Source organism: Ciconia boyciana, chromosome 5 (assembly GCF_034638445.1).
Source record: "Ciconia boyciana chromosome 5, ASM3463844v1, whole genome shotgun sequence".
In the NCBI taxonomy this organism is placed as follows: domain Eukaryota; kingdom Metazoa; phylum Chordata; class Aves; order Ciconiiformes; family Ciconiidae; genus Ciconia; species Ciconia boyciana.
Genome location: NC_132938.1, coordinates 41,962,425 through 41,985,208, shown reverse-complemented (window position 1 = coordinate 41,985,208; position 22,784 = coordinate 41,962,425). Strand labels below are relative to the sequence as shown.

The 22,784-nt window shown below is 41.0% G+C and overlaps 1 protein-coding gene across 3 annotated transcripts in view; it reads left to right on the top strand.

Moving 5' to 3' along the window:
* Positions 1 to 22,784, top strand: part of GALNT7 (polypeptide N-acetylgalactosaminyltransferase 7) — a 74,345-nt gene that overhangs the window by 32,707 nt on the left and 18,854 nt on the right. For all 3 annotated transcript variants that reach the window (XM_072862516.1, XM_072862515.1, XM_072862517.1), the window contains exons 3-4: positions 16,320 to 16,486; positions 22,512 to 22,642. In XM_072862516.1, coding sequence (XP_072718617.1) covers positions 16,320 to 16,486; positions 22,512 to 22,642 — 298 coding nt within the window. The remainder of the gene's footprint in view (positions 1 to 16,319; positions 16,487 to 22,511; positions 22,643 to 22,784) is intronic.

Below are 22,784 nucleotides of genomic sequence, written 5' to 3'. Positions count from 1 at the left end.
TCTCACCGCATTTGTCATAAAGAAGGAATAATCTTAGAAAAAACATTTTTTACTTGCTGGGAGGGTGTCTACTTTGGTGTGGGGAAATTCTGGGAAGTTACTAGTATTTGCTCAGTGATTACTAACAGGTTTACATAGTCTCTTCTGATCTTTGGTATATGCTGGAGCCAGATTTGCTCTCAGGCTAATCTGCATTTGATATAATTTTCCTTGTTAAATATCAGCTAAGGACAGGTCTCTGAGCAAACTGATTCATGGGGGGGAGGGGGGGTGTTTGATTTTGGGGTTTGGGGTGGTTTTTTTATTTTGGGGCTTGTTGTTGTTTGTTTGGGGTTTTGGTTTTTTTTTTCATTTGGAGGGGAGGGTATATGAATTTAGATGCCAAATGAGGTACTTACCTGTTTTCACTTCCCCCTCATCCCTAGCAATGGCGCCGTGCCGATCCCTGGACTGGGTGCCAGCCTCTGGGTTGTATCCCTGGCTGGTTACTGAGGCTCTGCTCTGGCCTTTCGTAGTGGGTGTTTTTCCATTTTGCAAGGTAGGAGAGAACTGGCCAGCTGTGAGTCTGTCTCATGCCTCTGCACCCAGCTGCATCCAGCACCTCTACGGCTGCTGGAATTTACTACCTGGTGCATACTCACTGAAAGCGAGTGAAGTGCACAGAGTCCCGCGTTCCCCTTTCTTTGTGCCTTGTTCCTCGGGTGACTCCCTGAAGGTTTCCACGTGCTGGCACTCGGAGGAGAGGACCGTGCCCGTCCGCTGCCGGTGGCGAGGAAGCGTTGGCTGTCCTAGGGTTCACTTCAGTTTTCTTTCTTCGCTGCGGTCAGCAGTAGGACCTCTGTGCTGAAGAGATTTTTCTGAAGGGGAAGAAGCAATCTGGGTAACCTGCGTAGGTCGGCGTTTTCTTTCAGGAGGTCATTCCCTAGACACTGCTGCTTCTGCTGAGGCATGTGCAGCCACTGGGACCCCTTTTGCAGGAGGCAACAGGACTAAGGAAACTCGCAGAGAAAAACCGTTTCCCCGTCGGGTGTTAGCAGAGCTCGCTGTGGCCCTGCCTTCCCTAGAGAGAGGAGGAGGAAGGAGGTGGAAGGCACTCCCCTCCTCGCTCTCCGCTCCCCAGGGACAGCAAAGCAGGAATGGCAGCGTGTCGTGGAGGTGGGACCAGGCTGCCTCTGCCCGGGCTCCTAACCATATCTCGGGCAGCAGAGCTCAAGTACTCCCTTCCCTCCCGTTTTCCCCAAGGGGGAGGGCATCAGAGAGCATACTTATCGGCCAGGTAGTTCCACGCCTATAGCTTCCTGAAGTATTTTTGGCATAATCTCAGAGTTTGTCTTTACTTCTGTTCTGAAGGAGAGTGATAAATAGAAATTCCCAAAGAAGAATTAAATACTTCGCATACTTTGACGAATAGGAGGGACAGCCATGTGACTGATCAGAGCAGAAAAGATGACTTTTAGAAACGGTTTCCTCCAAGCACACTTGCAGCTAAAGTCTTCCATGGAGGTCACAGCCAGCAGCTCAAATCAAAGTTAGGTTTTATTATTTAATATTCTAAGCAAGCAAACAAAACAGCATGGAAAACAAAGTGAACAAAAGGCATCTTTCAGGCAACTTTATATCAAATATTTTATGTATCGAATACTTGGGATGCTTGAAATTGCCCTAAATAGGTTAAAGGTTTATAGCTTCCATGTGTCTCCTGGGAACGGTGGAAGAGAGGGGAAACAATGTAAGATTGGCTGATATTGCTATATGCTTTCAGGTATCAACATACTCAATTTCCTGCTCATCCCCCGATACCAGCAAGAAATGCAGCAAAAGGTAGCAGATTGCCTGTTGGATGCACTATTTGTTTTCCTCCCACTGATCTGTTTAATAAGTCTAGAAGCCATTGTGGCTGATAAGGCTGGTCAACATTCAGTTTAATCCTACTGAAGAGCAGTGTATAATAACCTTTTTTTGGTTCATGGTATCTTGGCATTGCTAATTGAGGAAGATCTTTCAGGCAAAGACCAGGTTATTCATTCATGGACATTCAAATCCAGGTAGACCTCACCTCACCCTTCTCCTTTAAGCATCAACATTTTTTAAGCATCACCCTAAGCAGTCGGGTTTGTTCAGTGGAGCATGCCAAATGCTTCCCCAGGCAGTGCTAGCGGGAGTGAAATAGTGCTGCAAGAACTGTCTCTCTCAGCTTAAGTCATATAGCCTTAGGGCTTGTCCCTGCTGGAGAGGGAAGAGGGAAGACATGCCAATGAAGGGGGATTCAATCCTGCTATGTTTAAATTTGAGTTTGGGGTCGGACGTGTTGCCAGGATGATTTGCCAGATGCCTTTTTGATTCAGTAGGAACTTTGTTGGGATTCTGGGCAGTCTCGGCTGCTGTAAAAAGCCTTAACTCTTGCTGCACCCTGCAGAGAGGAATAACGTTGAAGTTGTTGCATGTTGAAGTTGTTTGTCAGGTACATCAGAATATTTCTGTTTTGCCAGTACTGCATACTCTTGCCTCATGGATTTTAACCAATCTGTTTTGAGGTCAAAGCCAAGCACTTCTGTTGGCATACAGCAAGTCATAGGTTTGGTTAAACAAAATCAAGAATGTATGGGGATAGGTACAAGTCAATGTACAAAACCTCAAAGATGGCATCATTTCACTGCAGCCTTCCAGCACTCTGCTGGAGGGCCAGCGGAGCCATAAACTGGGTTTAGGTGGAGCAATACCTGTGTTCCACCGTATTTCTAGTTGCAGAGAAGTAGAGCAGGCTTAGAAGTAGAGAAGTAGAGCACCCTATCCAAAACCTCTGTACAGTTGCTGGAAGCAAACTTTTTCTTAAAACTTGGTGATTTTTTACCATTGTTGGATCTTTTTTTGTTATCTAGATAGGTGACAGCCTTTTACTTTTAAGAGCAGTCATTTATATTGAATTTTACATGTTGTCCCTGCCTCCTAGTAGACCTGCGATAAAACTAATGTTAGCTTTAGGGAAGAGGGATATTAATTTGATTGCTCCCTGGATTTTTTTTTTTTGTGATCAGGAGTCTGCACAGAGGTAGAGCTGAAGTAAAAATAGAGTGATAAAGTTTCCGGATGATCTTGGATTCAAGATAAACACACCATGCTAGGGGAAAAAAAAATGGACATAGGTTTGAGGATGAATGCTGTCAGGTAACAAGGTGTGTCCTCTCGGAAAAAAAAAAAAAAGTAACTGAAGAGAATTACTGTTAGGGAGAACAAGAACGGAGTTGTTTTTCCAGCATAATGAGCCACTTGTCCAGAGTATTTTAAAATAAAATGAAATTAAAAAGACACAGCTATACTGGGTCTGACCAGAGATCATTTTTCTTGACAATCTTGTCTCTAGGTCTGGCCAATAATATATGCTTGGGAGAAAACATACGAGAATGGACTAAGTTTCATTCCCAGCAACCAGTGGGCTGGGACGCTTGAGCCAAAAATTGCAACAGGATTGTCATGCTTCATAGACCTTTTTCTGTGCACAGACTTGTCTTTTAAATGCATTTATACTCTTGGAATTAATGACATCCTGAGTCAGTGACTTTTTCCAGGCTGAAGAAGATGGTGTTTGTTTAACCTCTTCTCCCAGATACTGGCACATACCTCTGTTACTCTGCCGCCCTGTGATGTGGGAATATCGGAGATACCGACATCAAGCTGCTATATAAATGTTTCGTATTCCTTCCTTATTATTCCTACCATTCTATTTGCCTTTTCATTAACTCTGAGCTAAAATGCTCAATGAGTTATCCACATTTGACTCCAAGATTTTTTTTTTTTGAGTGGTAATGCCAAGTTTAGGGTCTATCACTGAGTATACGCACTAAGAGTGGTCTAACGCTCCATGTACATTCATTTGCACTTGCAATGAGCTCTCCTGCCAACTCATTTCCTTGGTAGTATCCTTGAATTATTCTGCAGCTGTTTATAGTCACTTTAATTGTAACTACCAAGAACTTTTTTTTATTATTCAGTAATGACCTGGAAGAGAAGGTGGACAGCTTGGATCCCAGCACAGACACTTATGCTGCTACAGTTATAAACTCCCTTAAAAAACTGAAATGAATAGACAGTTTTTACACTTCAGCAGTTATTAATCTAAGAGATCTTCCATCTTACCCTACCATACGTTGAAGAACTTTGCTTGTAAATGAAGCAAAGAACCTCATCAAAGGCTTTGGAAATTCAGTCACTCTAATAGGCTCACCCGCGTCCACATAGTTTTTGAGTTCTTCAAAAGATAATATGTTTCTGCAGCATGGCTTTCTTCCACAAAAGCTGTGTCAATGGTTTACTAATTTTGTTATTTTTTACTAGCTTCTTGTCAACACAGAAGTCAGACTTAGTGGTCTGCAATTCTTTAGCTTCACAGGGCCCTTTTATAAAAATGGGTGTCGTGTTTTCCTCCTTCTGTTAGTTTGATAACAAGGCTGGTGTCAGCAATAGTTATACACCACAATAGTGTGTCAATTTATGTTGCATTCTCTTGGAAATACTGGGTTTATTAAAAAAAAAAAGGCAATTAGGCTATTCATGGCAGAAGAATCCGGTAGAAGCTATTATGCAGATATGTTATCTCTGAATTACAAAGTCGCTAAGCTTTAGGTACCTGAAGATAGGAGCGTATAGTGGGTAGTATCCCTGAGTGCTTGCCCTGTTTTTGTTCTCTTCCCTGGGTATCTGGCGTTGGTCACTGCTGAGAGTTCAACGGAAATACTTAATTTAGCTTTCCTGCTTCTGAAGTGGTCTCTTTTCATTTTGATCATTTATCAGCCCAACAAACTTTCTGGCAGGCATCCTACTTGTGTTTGAAAAAAAAAAATATTTCAATAGCAGCTTTTATATGTCAGTAAGCTATTTCTCAGACTTTATTTTTTTTTAAATCTATCTTATTATTTACATTCAGTTTGCCTGAATTAGTGCTCATTTCTGTTTTCCTTGTTTGGACACCACCCTGTGTATTTAAAGAATGTCTGTCTTACTGCTAACAGCATCTGTGTTTTAATCATGCTGGCTTTCCTAGTTCCTGTCTAGGCTTTTTTGTGATTAATGATAAACACTCTCAGCTTCTAATATGGTGTCTTTTGAAAAAGCTCCATGCTACCTGAAATCATTTTACCCTTAGTTTATCTTTTCAATAGCCTGCTCAGTTCTTTACAGCTCCCCTTTTCCAAAGGAGGTGTTAGGAGGACACCTCTCTTCTGGCATCAGACCTTAGCGATTTGGCTACAATTAGAGCGTGGCTCCTACACAGGTATGTCTTCAGCTGAGCTCCCTGTTGGGCTGAGGACTCAAAGTGTGCTGCTCCTCTTCTGGGTTCTCTGATGTGCTGCCCTCTGGAAACACTAACTAGTGATGCCTGAGACTGTAGTCTCTGGAGCTCAGGTTATATTTACTGTGTCCCCTGGGGCAGTGGAAGTCTCCTGCCTGTGTCTTCTGTCCTCGTAGGTGCTCCAGGTCCTCCCTACACGTCGCAGGTGCGGTCTGAGTCCTGCTTGGGCAGCCAGTACTTCTGCGTGGTTGTATCAGTGGCTTCCCTTTGTCTGCATGCTAGAAGATCCCTGGCAAATTTAAGCTCTAGTAATCTGGTTCTGGTTTATTTTAGAGAGGGCAGTCCTTCAATTCCAAAAATTTCACCAGGTACTAACGAATTTAAAGCACACTGCTCTACACCATTTTCTCATCCAGGCACTGAAGCTCTGCTGCTTTTTTTGCCATTGCCTAGAAATTTGGTAAATCTAGCTATTTTGTCCCTCTTTCCATCCAGAAGAAAACAAAGAAATAAATTGTCCGTGTCCTCTCAGCCCTGTGACTGAGGGCATGAGATGCTGAATGAGCCCTTTGGCCAGGCCTCTGTTGTGTTTCTTCCAGCCTGTTTTATTACTTTCCATGGTGTAGCTCAAGATAGGAATGGCAAAGCAGGCACAGTGCTGGCCAAAGGGGCTGTGGCATTTGGAGCTGTGGGTAAAAGACAAACTGAAGAGACATGCTGCAAAATCAGTCCTCCAATTAATAGGTTTAAAATAGAGACCTAAGTGAAGTGATTATTGCTCTTAGAAGTCGAATTGCATGAAGTCTGTGGTTAATTGTCATGTCAAATCAATGAAAAATGTTCTTTCTTACGTTCTCGTGGAAGACATTAGTTCTGCTGCATGACTATCTAAGCAGGAAGTGTTGTATAATAATCTCGGTATGTTTAAAAAAATATTAGTACAAATCCCAGTGTTAAATGTTGTCATTGTGTGTTGCCCTCCTTCCAACAAGGAAGAGTCAAACTGCATTTTGCTTTTTAGATCATTATCCTAAATGGATCCTTGCAGGACGTAGCCTTATGCTTTTTATTCCCAGTGGCTGTTGTTAGTAGCAGGTTTGTTGAGGGAGAAGGCATTAATTTGGAGTTTGAAGCTTTTTCACGGTCAGGGTGATGGATATGCCCTTGGTAAAACCACATTGGCTATTCCCAATCACTTTCTCCTTCATGCACTTGGAAATGGCTTCCAGCAGTATATACTCTGTCATCTTTCCAGGGGCTGAGATTAGGCTGGCTGGCCATAGTTGCCTGGATCCTCCTTCTTGAAGGTGGGCATGGCATTTGTCTCTGCCAGTCCTCAGAAACCACTGTCAAGCACCAGGACCTTGTACAAATGGTAGAGCATGACCTCATAATGACATCACAAGCTCCCTCAGTGCCCTCCAGTGCAGCCCATCCAGTCCCATGGACTTGTGCTGTGTTTATCCCATTTGCTGTGATGTGTCCAGTGAAGTGGTCCCTGTCCCACCCTTCCTCTATGGATATTCCTTCACTTCTGCAGACTTTGCCACTAGATGCAGGGACGTGGGAGGTGTGACAGCAAACCTTGCCCATAGAGACTGAGGGAAATCAGGTGTTGAGTTTCTCAGTCTCTTCTGTGTCCTTTGACACTAAGTTGCATCTCATTCAGCAGTAAACCCATGTTTTTCCTTTTGCCTATAAGCCCTTCTTGTTGCCTTTCCCATCTCATGGATTTCAGCTCCACCAGAGCTTGCCTTTAATTCTCTTTGCATGTGCTCAGGCAATATTTCTGTACTTCTAGGTAGCTAGTCCATGCATCTACCTTCCCTGCTCTTCCTTTTTGCATTGGAGCTCCACCAGGAGTTCCCGGTGCAGCCAGGTGGGCTTTCTGCCATGTCTCTTTGACTGACTGCATGTGGGAATGGGCTGTTCCTGTGTTTTGGGGAGATTGTCCTCAAAGAAGCCATTCCTGGGCCCTTTTTGGCAAAGTTGTAACACCTGAAATCATGAACTTCTCATGACAGATGTTAGGAAACATTTAAGTAATGGTTTCTTTATGAAAGACTCAAAAAAGAAGAGAAAACTGCCTGATGGACAAAAACACTGATGACTACAAGTGTGGAGCTCTGAGAAGAAGCTGTCTGGTGTATGGTTCATTTCAAGAGCTGCACCTGGTTATACAAGACCAAAGCAATGCAAGTTGTTCCAAAGAATCTGCATTCAGTACTTCTAAAAAAAAATACATATCTACAACGCATTAGTTGCAGTAGTCTTTGTAGTTTATCTCAAAAACACTAAGAAACAATGCAAGTTTTTCCTTTATGAAGCTCATGTTCCCAGTAGAACACCCCCATCCATATCTGCTGTTTCCATTGGTATATTTTGCTGGGCTTGGGTCATGCTTATTGGACTTTGGGTTGAAATTTAAGTCAAGAAGCATTCTCTTAAAGTACGTTGTAAGTGATGCTCTGTGAAACTCCCTGTCTGTCCTATGAACTAACTTACATTACTGTAGAGCCCTTAAGCCAGGCATGTTCATACTGTTGATCAGATTTCATGCCAGGGTAATTAACTGTGGTGGCTGTAAGAAAGGATCAGTGCTCAACATGCTTTGCTCAGATGTGATATGCTGTTGTTATCCAACCCATGGAAGACTTGCTTACAAATTACTCTTACTGACCCAGAGGGGTTTAGTCTTATGACTCTAAGCTAGATGATTTTTTTGACAGCTTCTTTTGACAAACATTACAGGAATTTTATCCTAAGTAGTTTGACTGGGAGAGGAAGCATCATGACTGTGAATGTTTATGGCATGAGGCAAATTAATCTCTTACTGGATTTTTTTTTCAATATGACGATAGATTACTGCTGTCTGCTCACCAGCGTGAGCCAGAACTTCAGCTGCATCACCCACACACATCTGTCAGTCTGATCATGGCAAAATAAATATTTTTAAATGTTTTTTCCTTTCATGGATTATCCAGTTTGACTTTTCCTTTTTAATGACATTATTGGTGTTACAGGGCATGCCCCCTGGGCCATACAAATGTGTACTTGAATAATTGGATCTGTTGTTATGGGTCACCTTTTTACTTCAAACGGAACAACTGGCAATAAGCTTTTGTTGAAAAACCTGAAAAAGTAACTCTTCCTTGCTTGAGTACAATGCTGCTTGTGTACAGAAATGTATTTTTGGACAACTGTTTTTGCAGCTCATGACATTTTATAAAACAAAAGGGAATGAGAATTGACTTGTTTTTAAAAATCATATGTATAGTTTTGAAGGGCATTTGTTCTGGTTTTTTGTTATTGTTAGTACAAGCAGAGGAGGGAATTCTTGCCAAAAATAAAGACTTCGGACTTCACTTAAGAATACACACATGCAGAGCTGTGTGTTAGTAAAGCAGAGCTGTTAGTGAAGATATTTTTCCTATCATAGTTCGATAGTGACAGCTTGGACCCTTTATTTGGTCCAAGTACTATTAGAAATATCAAACTGTATAGAAAACTTCTAGTGCGGGACTTGAGTTGAAAAAATACCGAAATCTTTAGTTATAAACAATTACTCAGCGTATGAAATAAGGCAGATGAATCTTGGCTGCTCATTAGAAATGGATGGTCTTTTTACTCTGGGCAAATAACATGAATTTAATATATTCTCTTATAGTAAATAGTTAGCTGTCCAGTCAGTCTTCTTGTAGCTAAGGAGATTGAATAGAAAAGCTCTGGAGTGGAGTCTGCTTTCTTCAGCAATGTGATTAGTTCCTTAATTATAGCACTGTACAAATTACATATTTGATACTGTTACACGAAATAAGCTTTCAGTAATTACTGTTGGTATCTGTGTCATTGAAAATGGAGCTTTAGGGATTTGGTTTCATTTCACATGGTACCTTGGGAAAAATTTTTATTCAAGTGCCACATAGTACACTGGAACATTTCTGTAACCAAGAAAACTGATTTTATATTATGCACATAAATCTTTGTATGCCTCAGTGAGAGCTGGGGTTGAGAATCAAGTGAATTACAGTGGTCACACGAAATCAGGAAGGCTGGCTTTCCACTGCAGGTTATCAGCTGCCTTACTGCTGCCAAGACTCCTGGAGGAAAAAAGTGCGCTTAAAATGTAATTAGCCACGTATTGTCAGAGCATCTCCTTGGGGCCAGGAAAGATTTTAATTCCCGGCATTGGCCTTAAAGCAAAACCAAGCATTTTCTGCTCATGTTTCAGGTCCCAATAGTGAAAACTACAGTGAAGATGGATCCTGTGTCTCTTTAGGTTGGCTGCTAGCGTTTCAAACTTTAAGTTTCAACAGAGAAATAGTTGACCCGAAGAGTACAAAGAAGTTGACAGAGGCACCGGGTGTGCTGTCTGTAGTCGGATTTATTTACCTCTGTGTGTGCATCTGAAATGGGAAGACTGAGCTCGGAACAGCACCTCTTGCTCAAGAAAAATGTATAGTGCAGTGCCTGGAGTATATTTAAATTCTGCCTTAAACCTTGACTTAGGAGGAGGGGGCAGAGAAAAGCCTGAGAGGTTTCCTGCAGCTGCTTGTGTAACCCTCCAGGTGCCGTCTTGCATCACAGAAATTTGGAGGCAAATGGAGGGAGCACTGTGTCAAATGAGTTGTAATCTGAATGTGAAACACAGAAATGAAATGAACTTCTTATGCTCTGTCTTGTTCCTGTTAACCAGAACTTACTGTGGTAGAGTGTTTAAATAAACTTGCACGATATAATTCAGTCCAGCTGAGCATGGGCAGGAGCTTCAAGGTTTAATATCTGAGCCAGGCATGGCGGAAATAAAAGTATTTCCGTGGGACTGAGCCCACTGCCCCAAGCTTCAGTGCATGGTGTGTCACGGCGCTGGAGGCATGTGGGGAGATACCACACTGCTTTAAACCGCGACAGGAAAGAAGAGGGCTTTAGCTCCATCTCTCTGTAAGGTGGCTTGCCCTTCCCCCAGGAAGGGCATTTATTTTAGCTGCCCAGCTGCCCCAGCTCTCTTGCCCTATTGTGTTTATTGCTTCAACATTTTCAGTGCTGGGCAAGTGATACTGTGGGCAAGAATCTTGTGATTTTAAAAAAAAAAAAAAAAAAGGCAAAGTTTATTCCTTTAATTTTCCTGTTAGCCCTAATGTTGGGTCTCTGCACAAACCTTACCCTGAATTGGGATCGTGGCACTTTCAGAGGTATGACAGGAGATGTAGTTTGTGCTTCCAGGGGCACTAATGACAAAATTCAGTCACATAGCTTTGCAGGCTACTTCAGGAATGGAAGTAGACAAAGCTTGTAGCTATTCTAAGTATAGGAAATGCTGTTTCAGCATAGGTTTAAGCTCTTAGGTAGTGTGTAGTAGAGGTTTTGCTGCTGTCTGCTGAAGGGGAAAAAAGATACTCAGCTGCGCAAAGTGTCCTTCTTGGGTTGTCTGTTCACTTCTCTTCCAGAACCCCTGTTTCTTAAGTTGACTACTCTGAATTTATATTAATGTTGATGATGCATAAAAATATCTTGTAAGGATTCATAGGTAACAAATACAGTATTAACATTAGATTTACTTAGTCATATCTTAACAAAATGCCCCGTTCTGTAATCTGCTTCTGTCTACTCTAGCCTTGGGCAGTGATCCCTCTGACTTGCAGGCGATCAAGCAGCCAGCCTCGGCCAGCACCATGGTGGTGTCAACTGTGTAGATGAGCAAAATGTTGAAGGTGTTTTGTGAAAGAAACTCTCATTTGTCGTCTTAGGGGGTAGATGCAGTTTACTGCAGTAGTCATAATAAATTGATGATTTAAAATACAAGCAGCCCAGAATTCAGTATTAAACTATGTGAACAGCATGTTTTCTGCTGAACAACTGTGTCCTTATAAGATAAGAACAGGGCTTACTAGAAAGGAAGCTGCAAATGAAAACAGAGATCCTAACTTATTTTTAGGCTCTGCTAGTGCTAGAGCCCCTCAGAGTGAGAAATTGCATGCACCATAAAGCAATTATCAGTAGGTGATAATTGATATCACTATGAATCTCATACCACTTTAAACATGAAATAAAACTTAAAATACAATTTAAAATTGTGAACAGTTTTATATTAATGGAGAAGAGAGGTTCCATTTTTTAATGTCAATTACAACTTCGGGATAAATGCTAAATTGAGACTTTCAGATTTGTACTGATTGAGGGCTCTCAGCTTGGAATGGATGACTCGAGCTTCTTAAGGAGTTGGCTGCTGGAGTGGTACAGGAATGCGATGGCAGCAGCCCGCTCTCTCGGAGAAATCTGTGCTGCTGCGTTTTGGTCTGAGCACACAAGTACAGTGCTCTGAAATCCAGAGCGGGGACTGACATGCCTTTGGTAAGCACAGGTGCTAGTTAGATAGTTGACCTGAGGAAGGTAGTATCAGGATATGGAGTTGCTTGCGGCCACGTTATCTCTTACTTTTCTCTGGAGCTTAGGTGCTGCTATGCTAGGGAAGTTAGGAATTCAGGATGACATGAGAAGCACTTCTCTTGGCTCAAGATCTCAAATTGCCCTCTTAAGTATCTATCGGATTGGGGCTCACCCTTAAATTGCTGTCGAGGTGCTCTCCATGTTCACTTCTTGCATTTTTGCTTGATGGCTGGATTACTCTTCTGGGAGAAGCAGCCTCTAGCCTGGGCTTTTTTTAGCCTGGGGAAATTGGAGCTGACACTGGAGGGTCATCCACGCCTTGGAGCACGTACCCACGATCGCTTTTGTGGGGCCAGGGGGCATCAGTAAGAGCAAGCCAATGAATAGGGTACAAACCTGTAAGAGCAGAAATGTCCTCAAGCCAAGGAGCGCTCCAGCCTTGATCTCCAGCTTCTCGTGCAGAGCCATTCTCTGTAAAAGGGTGGTTCTGCTGTGGCTGGTGCACAACTTTGTCATCGAGGTGCAGGGACATTAGTGTGGTGTGGTCTCCAACAGTACTGTTCCCTCCCAGGGGTGGAGAGGGAGTAGGACTAACTCACATCTTAAGTATGCAGGCTAATAGAAGAAAGGTTAACTCACTCTGTTTCTCCATTAGATCACTACTGTGTCTTTCAAAAGGTTTCTTCTCGCTCCAGTGATGAGTCAATCCATGTTTTTGCTCAGTAATATCAGTGCTGATTTGGGAACAGGAAGTTTTTATTCATGGACTGATCTGAAGGTGTTGCTTCCTTTCACCCATGAGTTCCCTGAAGAAAGGAAGCAAATGGAGCTGCTCCTTCCTGCAGCGCTGCCCAGGGAAGGTGTCACCAGCCCTTCACAGATCTGTGCACGCCTGCTTCGTCTTGCCCCATGTAATAACTCCTTACAGGGGTCAGGAAAAGTGATGAGAAGTGTCTAGAGGTGAGACTAGCTTAAGGATGCTACCCTCTCGTTCCTGCGTATCTGCTGCAATGTGCCATCCTCTCAGCTATACCCCTCAGCTATAGTAAGAATTCAAAATAATTTTTTTTAAGTAAGTTTATGTTTACTAATTTGGTTCACAGCATATCCCCACAGCTGACCTGCAGGCTCCACCTGAAAGGGCACCCTGCTACCGTATGTGGGCACGACAGCACCCAGGGGATGAAGCTAGAGGTTGAAATGTATTTAAATCCTCTTTCTCACAGACCCTTTTGTATTCTGAATGTGTCCCATGCCGGTTTCCAGTAGCCTGCAGCTTTTGCCTGCATTCCCATATTTGCTTGATCCTGTCTTTCAAAAGTGAACCATGAGTCTGGAAATTCAGGCTTTTTCCCTTTCTGATGCCTAAAATTTACAGGGGCACTAGTACTGTAAAATTCAGCTTCAAACAGAAGGAAAATGCATTAATGAGTTACTTGGTATTTGGTTTGCCAACCACTGGATGTCAGTGCTGCTCCACTGAAGAAAGGCTCTTCCCTGCTTCCTTCCCTGTGGATGTGAAGGAAACGGGACTGGAGGCTCCTGATTTTTGTCGCTCAAATAATTGAGCAATGTTTGAATTTCTTGGAAAAATTGCCACAGAGATGAAAATGTGCATTAATTGCATATATGTAAAAAAACTACTGTGTTTCAATCCTCTGATTCTCAATGCAAGACGAGAGACAAGATAGTGCATATGAGTTACTGCAGTCTGTTGGAGCTTATGGGCTTGATGAGTCAGTCTGTGGACTGTCCAATAAATGAAATAAAGCCTCTGGAAAAAAATAAAAGTATGATCTTACTAGAGGTATAAATGTAGTGCTTTTATGGCTTGCAAATGGCACATTTAGCAACACATGATTTTTCAAGTTTAAAAAGTAAAACGTGCTGACAGATTTGAGGAGATTACGTTGGATATGTAGCAAAAAGCCTGTCTAGACCTCTGGTTTTGTTTTAAAAATGTATTAAGTGCAGATCAAAAAATGCTTATAAATGGCTCACAGATGTGTTGTTCAATTCAGGCTTTTGTAATAGGTTTGGCTTTTTAAAACTATGTTAAGTCACTTACTGTCTTTCATTCTTACGCTCTTCGCCGTTTTGTTGCTAAATATGACTTACCTACAGTACAGAAAGTGGGAGGAAAAAAACAAGCAGAAGATTTGGGGTTTTTTGCAGAGTTTGCTTTGTTTCTGCTGCTGAAATGCTTTTGTCTGAAATGTTGTAGCTGTCTTTCTTTTTAATTGGAGAGCAAAAAAAGTTTCCTAGCTAAACTTCTGAAGGTGCAGGTCAGCAGCACAGTGCAACCTGCACAAGATACTACCTTCTCCTTTGAGGCAAAAAGTACTATTAATTTCTACTACTTTTTACATGGAACTCTTGCATGGTGTTCAGCTGGCATGCCAATTTTGAATGTGTTAACACTCCATTTTCCTCTATTTTAACATGACTGTATCATCACCAAAGTTAATCCAGGTGAATAGATGTGTAAAACAACAGTTCTGTTATTAATCTGTTATTAAACACACGATGGAAAAATCTTTCTTTACACAGCCGACTTAATGCACCTAGGTAGCTAAGCGTATCCATTTTATCTCTACAAATAGCCAAGTAAGTTGCTGACAGCTTAAGTGCTTGTGCTACAAATGGAAGTATTGCGATCTGTAATCAGCTGAAATCTTTTGAGAGGGATCTGTGAAGGCAGGCATCAGTGGCCTCGACCGTGCATTCTAAACGGTCGGTCTAGCACTTGTGTATTGGTTGCTTACAAATATGATTAGCTGTGGGTACTTCAGGCATAAAAACAATTGAGATGAAGGATTTTAGTCAGTAAACCATACTTGTAGACATCATGCTGTTTCAGAGGTTGCTTACAGCATGCCTAAGAGAAAAAATGCCTTATTAGATCGGTCTTAGTTATAGACTGTTTTGATTCTGTAATTTTCTCTTCCCACAGGACCAAAATGAATAGAATGTTTATATCGTTTTCTTTTTTTTCTGGTGGGTTGGAAATATATATTGGTGCTGTTCCTTGACAATAAGTGAAATACATCCTTCTTCATCAAAGAAATGCTCTTTAAATACCTATAGCTCTGTTACATGAGTTCTTTCCACATTTAACATAATTTAGTTTCAGAAACTGTGGTGATTTCTGATGATTAAGGTAGTTTCTTTTCAAACACAGGAATGTTTCTGTGCATTTAAGGTTTTTATTGTGTATAGAGAAATACAATTATGGAAGCTTGTGCATTCGTAAGTTTAAAAGTTTCCATTTGTCAAGAATAATTTCTTAATACATGGTAGTTGTCTTCAAAAAGTCAGGTTCTCTCTAGTAGAGACTTTACTTGCTGAAAGCTGAAAAAGGGAAGTCATTTGCCTATTGAAATCAAAAGGGGTATGTCTCTGGGTTTGGTGATAGGAATTGTATTATTACAGTTTGAAAAGGGGCTAGTGATCAGGTAGGGAAACTTCCAGGTAAGGAAATACCTGGACTGGTTGTAATTAGGGAGACTGTGAACACTCTCATTTAGGGCTGCAGTTGAGGAAATGGGACATTACAATTGCAAATGAAATGCATCATTGATAAATGTGATTAATAAATTTCAAAAGTGCAGACTGAATTACTCATGTTGCTTGTTTCTAAATCATCTGTAATACCTCCGGAAAAAAGACCTGAGTTCAGGTCCACAGTGAAATTGAAATGCAAAACGTCTTCAATGGATACAGAAGTGCTTTTCATGGCATGCCAAGCTGGAACCCTGAATGGGTTTGGTGACTTTTTTTTTTTAGCTACATTTGTTATACCTGGAAGTTTAACCATGAATAATAAACAATAAAGATCACATCTTGTCTGCCATGGGATTATATTTTTCCCTCAAGCAACTATGCTTTTCTGACAGTTTTTGCAAACGGAGATAGTTTTATGCAGAACAGCTGACATGAGCATTTCACATGCTGCTGCTGTACATCCAGCAAGTTTGCTTACTATGTTTAAATCTATTTTATTGTGAAAGGGCAGAAATTAATGACTTTTGATTGCCTTGCCACAACAATGTTTGTAACTTTGCAGATCATGCAGATTCTGCGTGTGGACTGTAAACAGAAACACTTCATAGACAGTCCTTCTACTGGGTAAATCTGATTTAAAGAGGCTTAGAAAAAAACCAGCACTGTCTTACTGCGTGTTATGCAGTAGGTGAGCCAGATGCACAGTCCATCCTAAATCATGGTATCTGATGGTTTGAAGAAGACTCCCATCTTGGCAGCCACAGTTTGGGGCTTTTCTTCTACTGTTCTCTACTGGCCGCACAAGCAGTGTGGTGGTGGTGGTGGTAGGGATGTCTGCCGGCGGGGTCCGTGCAATGCCGTCCACCTACACAGGAGGAAGCATGTAGCAGCTCTTGAGGCAGCAGTCATTCACCAGCTACATCCTGTCTTTCTCAGGAGGAAAAAAGCCTCACTGGCTGGAAGCAAGCTGCTATTTGGGCCTCATACCTCTATGATGCACTTAAGCTGTATTACCTTTTATATCCTGTTTCTCTTTAATCTGAAGGATAGGCATCAGTGAAGATTTCATTTGCACAAAGATGTTGTTAAGCAGTTCTGTAAATCATAATGTGAAAACTAATAAAATCCAATCTTTTTACAGATGCAAATACTGGCATTATGATGATAACCTGCTCACCTCCAGCGTTGTCATTGTCTTCCATAATGAAGGATGGTCCACTCTCATGAGGACAGTCCACAGTGTCATTAAGAGAACACCAAGGAAATACTTGGCAGAAATTGTGCTGATTGATGATTTTAGCAACAAAGGTATACTTGGAATATTAGCGCACTACTTGTAGAAAAGGAAGTTTCATTTGTTTTAAAGATGGTTTTCTTTTTATTTATTACTCTGCCGTGGATTAAGTTGACTCTGCAAGAAAAGTAAGTTGCTTCTGCACAGTCCTTTCAGTTTTCAGTGAAGGGAAAAGCTCTTTTCTAATGAACCGGTTTCATAAAGGTGGCAATCCTTTACATGTATTCAGCTGTTTGAAATACAGGATTTGTGGTGGGCTCTCTTCCACAGTTATGGAGTTGTATATAGTAGAAAGCTAGCATAACTAGTACCTCTCTTAGCCCTCGTGAAAACAAGTATTTTTAAGACAATTGAAGGAGTTTGAGTTAAGCCTGTTAGGAATAATTTCTTTCTTTATTCTACATAGGAATCCAGATTCCTTTGGTTTTTAATACTATAATAAAAATGTATCTAAGGCTATTGAATTATTCTGATTAATTTTCACTGTCTTTTTAATTTTTAACATCTTTTTTTTTATTGAACATCATGTTGAGGTGGTTATTGTTTCTTATTGGGGGGAGAGGCTTTTAAGAATTTAAGTGCGTTTTAATTTCTGCCCTTTCTTTGCGTCCTGCATATCAATGTTTTCAGAAGTCCAGAGATATTCCTCTTCTTTGTAATATACATTGTGGTCTTGGTTTTTAGTCATGATGTATGTACTTATGTGTGATTCTTATAAATATAAACATACACTGACTTTTTTCTTTTAATGGTAGTATCTTCAGCGTTAATGCAAATAGAGGCTGAATACAGAGAAGAACTGAAAGTGGTATGCTAGAGATATAGGATGATTTATATAGAGGAAATCAGTCTGGTTTTAAACTTTAAACAAATATGAAAACAGTGCACCAAAACTGCACGCTCTGCAAGATTTTATTGCAGCATAGTTCTTGAATAGAAGTTGACAGAGAAAAAGAGTAGATGCATAAATAAAAACATAACTTTGAGTGTGTGGGGTGACAGTCTCTTCCAGATGACAACTATGATGGCTTTTAGGAGCCTGCTCAAGTTTGAACTGCTCAGCAGCATAGGATACATTCTCTTTACCCTCCTCTTTGTTTTTATAATAGCTGAACTGGGTAGTGGCATGGAAAGCAGATGACTCTTGTTCTGAAACTCTCCATTTTATCAAGTGATCTGGGCTTCTCCCAGTTCCAGCATCACAGGAGGAGTTGTTTTCTGCAGGTCTACCCACTATAAATTTTAAAACCGAACTCATCACATAGTCAGGGTTGCCTTTTTAAGTATAAATCACTATTAAAAGTAATTACCGTATGTTAATTTTTACATCATACCTGTAGGTAGGTAGGTATTATTTTCTGTTTGTTTTTACAGGAGAGGTAAAGTTACCTGTATTGTAAACTTGACTACATCTGGCTTAGTCTAATAAAGATACTGAACACTACATTATAGTCTCCTGTATCCTTTTACAGCTTTTGAGAATTTGGCTTAGATATACACACACGCTATAAAACAAAAATATCTTCTCTCCTAAGGGATATAATTTTAATAATTCAGTCCGCAGACATGTGCTGTGTTTTTCCTTTTCAGCTAGGATCACAGCTTTCCCTCAGAGCTATTCAAGGACTGAGTTAGCTGTATAAAATAACTATGACACTGATGGTCTCTAGAAAAACTACCAGATTTTTTTACTAATGATTGGACCTCAGTACTTGGGTTTCACATGAGTTGTAGCTGACTCTGTGTTATGTATATGTGATTCATGAAATGAATTAGTCTGGCATAACAACTTGTACTACAGTATTCCAATACATGACGATTGTTAAATAAAGGCAGTATTTTTCAAGAAATTTGTTTTGAAATACAGAACTTTACTTATGCTCTCTGCTCATATATGAATGGTTAGCAGATACAGCTAGCCTGGATCTAACATCCAGCAGACCCTTGTCTCTGTATTTCCCACACTTCATTTTCCCAAATAACTTTCTTGAATCAGAAAATTCAGTAAAGCAAGCTCAAGATGCAATTTTCTCATGTATGAGTGACTGTAAAACAAGCATGGACTGGAATGGCTCTGAACACCTTGCTGCAACTGTACTGTTTCACTATAATAATTCTTTAGACTGCTCTAGGCTATTACTTGGTAAACATAATTAACTTAATTTCAATAATTCAAATTGCATTCTAGATGAAAAGTGGCCAAGAAAAATGGCACCACTTCTTTCTCCCCAGAGAGAAGCATGAACTAGTACAGGCTGCAGAGAGTGCCAAGCCGCCTGAAGAGATCTCCAGTTGTTAGGAGAGCTGCAAAACACACACACTCTTAATCATAGCAGAGCTGCTGGTGGCTTTTTGCTCTTCCAGCCAGAAGAAAAGCACTGCTGACAGCACAGATACAGGATTTTCTCCTTCCCCACCTGCTTTCAGACTGCACACTTCATATCTGCCTTTCCACCCAGCAGAGTGGAGTGTCTTAGCTCTTTGAGACCAATGTTGAGGGACACAGATGCTGGACTGGGTAGATGTTTGCTCGCATTCAATGGGGCTGTCCCTATTTCTTAGCCGCAACCTTCTCCAGCAATAGAAGATTAAAATGGAGCGCAGTGGCTGCACACACTTCTAAATGCTGGCTCATAAAGAGACCTGCCTGTCCTTCTTTACGAGAAATCCTTTTTCATCAGAAGGGAGTTACAGCTGCATAGAAGCTTATATATGTTATGCCTTACAGGGAGGAACAGTTGCAATGCTTGGAAAATGTTCTTTTCATTATAATTCTTTGTATAAAGTCAGTTGGGAGCAGTCTTTTTGCTGAACGATACTCTCCCTTCCTTCCTTAATCTCTTCTGCAAACAGCAGGGTTTGACTGTGGAGAACTGCGCAGAGAGATGTGCTGAATTCTGCTCAGGCATTTTTTCCTTTGTCAAAATACAAAGGGAACTGTAACAAGAAGATGATGCCAAGCTAATTGAATGATGCTAGTTCTGATATTTTCAATGGAGACTTCTGTATTAATGCACGTTAGAGTCCAAGAAGTATTGCAGCAGCTTCTACTGCAGTGTCAGTGTGGCCATGCTGCTGCACGTGGCGGGGGGGGTGCCCAGTTTTTCTTGTGTTTCTTGATAGAAATAGTTTATTTTGCTGTGAGTGCTAGCTGTTTGGAGGATACAGCTGTTGTGGAAGGGCAATAAGAATTCATAACACCAGATTTTCTGAAGCTCCCTACAAGTACTGTTGTGTATATAGGTCTTCAGCAACTATTTGTTATGTATTTAGGTATCAGCTTTATTTCTTTCTGAAGCATAGAGGTCAATATCTCAGCTGGTGCAGCTCGTAGTGCCTGCGTATGTAGTGCCTCGTATGCACCTGTAGTGACTGCGAGGTAAATACCAGTGTTCCTAGTAGCATTTAAAGGCTTTGTCTACCTTTTGTGTTTACTTATTTTTTCTTTATCGCTATCTATATTTCCCACTGATGGAGCATCCCATAACATAACCATAGGGGAAGTAATGAGCATAGACAGGTAACAATATTTTTATTAACTCGTTTAACTGTGCTCGCAGTGGGGAAGCTGAAGCATTAATCAGTGCTTGTGTTAGAGCTGAGAGCCCCACGTTAGCAGTATTACAGTACGGGGGACTCGGAGGCAGCTGCTTTAGGGAGGACTTGTGATACCACTTTTCTGGTTCTCAGACTGACATCCATGAGTTGAGGGGGGAAAAAAAAAAAAGCTTTCTTCCTTCCCGCCCATAATCTGCAATGCCTAAGGTCTTTTGGAGAAAGGATGTGTGTTTCAAAAACATTGATTCATGCTTTAATCATGCACTGAGACATGAGAGAAGAACCCAAGGAAGGGAAGACCAGATTGGTGGTTATAATATTTGTGAAGGGTAAAATATACATTTTTGAACAAAAACCAGAATTCTGTAAGGCTGTTGACAGATATCATAAATACACGTTCGAGGTGAACAAAATTTAACACTGCCAAACGGTATTTCTAACTGTAAAAGTATCAGGATTTTATACACTACTGTCGTGCAGTCTTTGTAGTATGGGAAGGGGGAGAGATTCAGTTTTCCTGTGGGAAATAGCACTTGCTGCTAACCCTGGCACGGTTTCAGATAATAGACTGCAAAGTCCTGCGACTTGTACTGTAGAAAAGCTTTACACAATTAATATGACAGGGTTTTACAGCTCCCTGTGAGCCTTACATGGTTGAACATTTGATAACTAAAACATTTGGCTTCATAGGTAGGAGAGCTGGAAATAACTTCAGGATTTAAATCTTTAAAACATTCCTGACAGTCTTTCTGTAACATGTACTTGGAATTTGCAGAATAAATAGTGGTGTGGTATAAAGATTTTCTTAGTACCACTTCAGTATGACCTCATAACTCTGTTGAATTTATCCTATAAAAATTTATACCACAGCTATCGTATCATATATTCTGTATATATTACATGGCGTCTTATTCTATACAGCATACATGACAAAATTGTTCTTCCTCTAGTTAGATATTTATGTATCCTTGAAGTTTTCCTAACACACAAGGATTTACAAACGAAATTGTAACTGCATGTGGGAAGGGAGAAGAGGATACATAAAACTTTTAGTTGAGAAAACTTACTCTTTTATAAAGGTAAAGAGGAGGGCTAAAAGATAGTGGTTTCAGAAGACTGTTCTTTGGTAGAATTGCTGACTTTCCAAGTTTGGAAACTTCACTTCCAAAAAACGCCATTTCCATTTCAAGTATTATGTGTAGCTTTTGTTTAAACTAGAATTTTTTAAATACTTTTGGCAAGAATATAAAAAATACTGAAACGTAAGTTGCAGCAAGCTCCAGACTTCAATCATTTTCGTTCAGGGTGTGGAAAATGTTGCTGCTGAAGCAACCTGATGGCTTGTTGCTGCTGAAAGGGACATCCTTCTCCTTCCACCTCTGCACGTCCCCTCTCCTGTTAGATCAGCGCAGCCATGGCATGCAGCTGCCCCTCGGAGCTGCATGGATGCCTCAGCTTAGGTGGCTTATTTTGGTTCCCAGCTGAGAGGAAGTGAAGCTGTAGGCAAATCTTTCGAGCCTTTCAGTACAAAAATAGATTTTAAATGAACACCAGTGGTTAAATCAGCATCGCCTCAAATGGCAAAGTGCCTGACTGCCAGCCCTTCTGCCTTTGTGAGTTTTCTCAACAGAATCATCTGTGCAAAAATATTACGCAATACTAAGATCCTTTTTTCAAACTGTGTGGTAGGAATGTGGTTTCCAGATTAATTTGGCAAAGACCAGTGTGCAAATACAAATCTGTAACCATTTAAGCGTAGCCCATCTTGATTCTTATGCAGTTACTCGTCCCTTTACTGACCAGGTCCCTTTGGCTAAAGGTTTCCTGTCTCATCAGTATGATGAGCCACAGCTCGTTCACGGCAATTCTGGCCCTCCAATTCTTATTATTAATTGCATTAGAAGATTAACATAAGACCACCCCAGCCCTAAGAGGCAACAGGTCTAGATGAGGGAGGGCAATAATTTGAGTACGGTGAGTTTCTGTCTCAGGTTTCCAGATTTAATAGACTGACAGAGAATTTTGTGAGACAGAAAGTGAATTAAGACAAATGTTTTAACTGCAAAGTGGTGCTTTCCAACTGTACATGTGACATTATCTGATGAGGAAAGACCATGTGCTGAAGTGTAGAAACTTCTCCGCCTGCTTGAAATACAGGCGAAGACCTGAAAGCCACTACGTGATACATTGAAGTGACTGGGAGTTGTCCACCCAGCTCCCCCGTGGTGTGGCCAGCCACTTCAGCTGCTTTTTCTTCAGACGTGCCAGAGACAAACCTGTGCCATGAAGTCGGAGAGCTCCAAGTCTTGAACTCTTCAGGTTTAGCGTTTGTGAGCGGTAGTACAAGCAGTTGAATTAAAGATTCTCTTAATCCTAAACGTCTGTAGATGTTTTTAAGTAGAGTTGGATTTAGGTTGTATTAAGAGTACAAAACTGTTAATTATTAAACCTCACCAAGATAATTTTTTTGTTATTTGATAGCACACTTAAAAGAGAGGCTGGACGAGTATATTAAGCAGTGGAACGGCCTTGTAAAGGTATTTCGAAATGAGAGGAGAGAAGGTTTAATCCAAGCGAGGAGCATTGGAGCCCAGAAGGCTAAACTTGGACAGGTAGGAGCCAGTTCACACGCAAGTCTGTCGTCTGTTTTCTTTTTTGGGGAGAGAAGTGGTGGTGGTTCTGTGTGCAAACAGATGTGTAGAAACGTAGTATTGTATTATGGATACTGTTTTAAAAAAGAGATTGATTTTACTC